Raw genomic sequence first — 5,389 nt, 5'->3', positions numbered from 1 at the left:
TTTCCCTGTGTTTTTCTATTAAGTTCCTTGAATTGTTCAATCTTAATGGCATTATACATGTATTTTTTTAAAATGAAATTGTCCTAATTTAAGTTGAAACTGGGGCATTGTTAATGTTGAAGGTTTTAGATATAGCAAAATGCTAAGATTTTATATAAAATTGCTGAATTTATATGATGGTCTGCTTTGAATTTGAAACAGTAGTTTAGTCCAAATCTAACTTGGTAAAGTAACATATGGAGAACATTTTTAATGGGCAATGTTTGATACAGTCTAACATTAGGTAACAAAAGTAATAAATACGATGGGAAAAAACTTCATGCTAAATTAAGTAGATTAGTGCCATCAACTGTCTGGCTGAAATCATTTCATTTTATCGTGTAATAGTCAACATAAAATAATTAGATTTAAATCTTTTGATAAAAAAGTAAAAGGGGCATCGTTGGATGTCCACATTTAGCTCTTCAACACTCTAGTTGTCACATTTTTACCTCAGTTTTCACCAAACTTGGTCAGGCTGCTTGTACAAGTAATGGCTCATACTAGTTTGAAAACTGGGATGAGAATGTCCTGATATTGGTCAGAAAGATTGTTTCAAGCTCAACTTTAAAAGGGGATCATCTTTGGTCAAAAACTAGGTAAAAGAGCCCAAATATGGAAAACCCTAGTTAGCACATTAAATGTAATATTTTCTGCCCAAATAACTTTGAAATTAGGCAGCAAGATAGGTTAAATAGCGGTGTTCTAGGACAAGTTCAAATGAGTCATTTGAGTTCAAAGACTAAGTGTATGAAAAAGCCTTGTTTTGTACTACTTCAGGGGCAGATACATGTATGAACGTTATATCAGTTTAAGAGTATGACATTTTATCTGCTTTTCATTCCTTGCTAACAATATTAAGAAAAGACGAGAATTCAGATCCACAAGGCAAAGGCAACGTTCACAGGGCGCCTCCCCCCCCCCCCCCGACACGAATAAGGTACCACAGAGGTGCACCCTGGAGGCACCAAGAGCCTTAATAGTCAGATGAGCGATATAAGGGCCATCATGGCCCTCCTGTTTCTTCAAGACTGGGGCATAGCTTGAAGAAACTAAAAGCAACTATATGTATTATATTAGATTTTTATTTTATATGTCCGTCTATTTTGCACAATAACAGGGAATAAAGTAACAACTGACTTAACCCATTTCTTCTTAATTGTCAGAACAAAAACAAAACAAAAAAATATAGACTGTGACAAGTATGTCGAATATAACAAATGAAATGACATTGGAATCAGAGTTCGTGGAATGTATAATGGAGCTACGAATGTATTTTTACATCAACATTTAAAAGAACCTACATGATACCGATTAGAACAAGAACCAGCAATATTGGACTTTACTAACGAAGACGATTCGTTATTAGTGATCTAAAGTATCTAGCCAGTTAAGGTAAAAGTAATCGTGAAGTTCTAACCTTTAAATTAGTCTTTTGTAAAAAAAAAAAAAAGACACTATAGGGTTTGCAGCTCAAAATGCCTTGAAATTCAAATAAAATGTATATTTGTCAAACCCAGCAAATATACTTATCATCAGAGACACCGATAACATCTATGTCTCTGTTATGCCTGCAGGACAGGGCGGACCGTGAGACAGGGCGGACCGTACCAGGGCCGACCGTGACTCGAGACTAGACTCTGTTATCATATACATTAAAAAAAACTTCAAATAAACCGTTTACGGTTTTGAAAAAAAAATCATATTTCGACGACTATAATAATGTTATACAATAGACGTTGAAATATGAATTGTTTACGTTTTTGATATATTTGATAAGTACATGTGCTGGGGGATTGACAAATACACATTTCATTTGGATTTTAAAGGTCTTTTGAGCTCCAAACCCCAAGTGTCTGTGAAAATAAACTTGAACTGATAAAGTACCAAAATTTAACTACAATAAAGCAAACATCGAAATAATGAAGAATGAATTAAATTTCGTGATTACCTCATGTAATATGTTGAATTTATTTATAATATTTTACTAAAGTCATTGTTAAAGATTGCCGCATAAATGACGCCGTTACAGTTAGGCCTGTGATATTTCACAAAAGTCATTGTCATAAATTGCCTAATGAAATTTAGTAAACGTCTGCTGTGACAGTAATAGTATCGTTCCAAAGATTCTTTATTAAATATGGTAAGCATCTGCATCAACAGTTATTACTAAGCCCCACCTACGATTAACTCCTATAAATATGTTCTTTTATGTAAATGTGTAAATGACTTTTCACAGTCGCTATATTCTGAAGCGTTATGATAACACATATTATATTTGGACAAGACTGGACAGACAAATGTCACGATAAGTTTAAAATAAATGTGTATTTAACCCCAATGAATTCTCCCATTGATATGTAAATTTGTCAAGTTGTAAACATTGTTTTTTTACAAGTTTGTAACAAACCAGACCGTTTTAAAATACTTGTATACCTGTGTAAAAGTGTATATTTATAATCATCGGGTTACAACCTGATTGAATTATTTAAAAAAGGGATATTAAATACTGCAATGAGAGAGAGAGAGAACCTGGAGAAAACGTGAAACAAAACGGAACAGGCGTCGTATTACTGATTGATATTCCAGCGGGAAACACTTATCAATTACATACAATAACATACGTGTTGTTTCGTATTCGTTTGTGTTTTTGATAGTATCAATGTCGATTTGGAGAACAGAAGCAAATAAAAAATAGACAGACTGGAACCCAGGCTATACGCAACTGTGTAATTTTAGTTTCTCAAAATTTAGTGTTCGTTTACCAGTTCAAGTTTTACAAAAATATCGATTTGAATAAACACCGCCGTTAGCAAGGGAGGTTACTCTCAGAACACTGACACCAACAATTTCATCATTAATGTTTAAAAAACGAAACAGAAAGCATTGAATACGCACAGTCAAGGGATATATTTCTGTCAGAAAATTCAACATTGAATATTTGATCTGAAATGGCGGAAACTTCAGGTAATCACCTCTTACTTTTATCTGGAAACACTATCGGCTTGCTGGATTTATCAAAACATGTTGGTGACGTTGATATTTTCACTGGCAATTATAAGATAACTTTTATTTTAAGTGTTTAATAATTGATAAAAGACAGTATGGAACTTCAAATTTAACTTAGTTTTGGAAATCTTAAGTCGGGATTCATGCCATTGTGATGATATCATTTATTCAGGGAAAATACCCAGCAGGCACTCGACGTTGTTTCAACGTTGAAATATGGTCGTGACGTTGTTCAACCAATATTCAACTATGGACGACCAAACGGATATATTGCCAATGTATATACAACGTTGATTCAACGTTGTTTATGGTCGAAGTTTTACATTTAGTTTAATCATTATATAAACCTTTATACCACTAATTTTGTGTTATTATTCCTTTAATGAATTAGTCACAAAGTGATCTTTGTCAGTAAAATTTGCGTTACAATCTTTTTCCGTATATTCAAAATTAGCGCTTAAACAAATAAAGTTGGAAATAATTTTTCACTTTATATTTATTTAAATATACAGAGACAGGCATGGTCACGAACAGACCAAAAATATACAGCACTTGGCAAGACGGACAATGTATACTTGACCCTGTGACAAACGCTTTAAATGTTAGTTAATATGTTTTGTTGTTTGTTGTTTTATTTTTTAGTTCTTTATTAATAATATTAATTAATAAAGTGATATTAGTCAAAACCCCGTTTATAAAATAACGCTGGTCAGGGGAAGTAATTGTTGCGGTCTATGATTTTGTTTGTTGTCTATGATTATCGTTCGTGCAAATGGTGGCGCTGTTTGGAAAATTTGAAAACAACACGATTTGCAATTTATTTGGATTTCGAAGGTATTACCGTAATGTTTTACTTTAGTTTACTGATTATTTTCTAAAATATTATTATTTATTCTTAAAATTCTACTTTAATTTAATATATGAAATAAAAGAGAGATGAAAACACATGATTGAGTTGATTTGACACGTTTTCGCGACCTAATTGAATGATTTGTGTTCGGTAGGCCTTGTAAGCATGAAGTTATTTATGTGCTTGGCAATTTATGATTTTACAAATCTTGTCTTTAGAACTTTAATTTATTTTTCATATTATTAAACATTTGTCTGTACTATATCCTAATTAGAATTTAATCAATTATAAAATTGAAACCTATTATTAAGTAGTTCGGCCCACATAATTTACGTACCAAGACAATATATATAGTTATGTCTATGTTTTAGTGATAGTATAATACAGTGTTAATTAGTTTGAAAAAAAAAACATTATTATTAAGTTAAATAACAAAGTTGAGTGTTAAACTTTAAAGTTGAATAGTCGTACATTTATAGGGAATAATAAATCTATTTCTATTTTATTATATATTATTTTATATTCTAGATCCTGGTCCTGGCTGAAATTTAGAGTATTGCAGCTGTAGTCTGTATACCATACACTCAACATGAAAAGGACTGTCAGGTTTGTTAAATTGAAATTAATTCTTATTAATTTATATATTTGAATTTATTTACAATACAAAGTATAAATTTTTCAACTACTGGATATTTATCTTGTCTTAAAATATATTATTTTCTGAATATTCCTGTAACATTATTAATATAAAATTTACATGTTTGTTGATTTCAGGATGCTGCATAAAATGGTCTTAGCTAGAGCCTAGAATGTTAATTTCTTGGGAATATGCTGCAAGGAACTGACAGGGAGCAGTTTTTCTTACCAATTATAGGTGAGACTTTTAAATAGCTTCTTTTTAAAAAGATTTTGTTGTCTTATATACAGTATTTGCTGTCAATATGAAACTTAGCTATGTTTCAATTTCTATGCTGTTTTAAAATGTAAATCTTAGAGAAAAGCATTTTAAGATAAAAACAAATCACTAAGTTGAGTAATTATATGTATAATTTGAGATTGACCAAGTCAACAACTTCTTATTTTTATTTTCAGAAGCAGTAATAGACAGCCAAAGAAGTACTCAAACACCTGACATACCCAGAAAGATCTAGAAGAAAAGATTGGAACAGATTGTAGCATAATTGTTAAAACTATTAAAGTGAATTTAAGCTGCACTTGAACTGTATTTTTTAAATAAAATATCTGAAGTATTTAATATTGTCTTGATATTTTGTTAAACTTGGTAACTTTGCTTTATATCCAAAAATTAAAGTATGGTGGGTTTTCAACGTTGAAATGACATTGAAACTTCAACGTTGTACCAACGTTGAAGCTGCAACGTTGTATCAACGTTGAAATTTCAACGTTGTTTCAACTTTCAAATCCGAATATAAATCCAACCTTATTTCAACGTTGAAATCTGACCATAATTCAACGTTGAAACAACGTTGA

At 31.2% G+C, this 5,389-nt stretch overlaps 1 protein-coding gene and 1 long non-coding RNA gene across 2 annotated transcripts in view; both read left to right on the top strand.

Moving 5' to 3' along the window:
• Window positions 1-2,736: 2,736 nt before the first annotated feature.
• LOC132715979 (cysteine--tRNA ligase, cytoplasmic-like) overlaps window positions 2,737-5,389 on the top strand; it is a 119,464-nt gene continuing 116,811 nt past the window's right edge. Inside the window, exon 1 of the mRNA XM_060699097.1 lies at window positions 2,737-3,006. Within this exon, the coding sequence (XP_060555080.1) occupies window positions 2,991-3,006 (16 nt within the window). The 5' untranslated portion in view covers window positions 2,737-2,990. The remainder of the gene's footprint in view (window positions 3,007-5,389) is intronic.
• LOC132715989 (uncharacterized) lies at window positions 3,712-5,153 on the top strand. The gene is made up of 4 exons (XR_009623757.1): window positions 3,712-3,882; window positions 4,427-4,504; window positions 4,673-4,772; window positions 4,991-5,153. It is a non-coding gene; the product is annotated as an uncharacterized LOC132715989 (long non-coding RNA).

Source organism: Ruditapes philippinarum, unplaced genomic scaffold, assembly GCF_026571515.1.
Source record: "Ruditapes philippinarum isolate M1 unplaced genomic scaffold, ASM2657151v2 ctg260_1_1_1_1, whole genome shotgun sequence".
NCBI classification, from domain to species: domain Eukaryota; kingdom Metazoa; phylum Mollusca; class Bivalvia; order Venerida; family Veneridae; genus Ruditapes; species Ruditapes philippinarum.
This window is presented reverse-complemented; position numbering and strand designations above follow the sequence as displayed.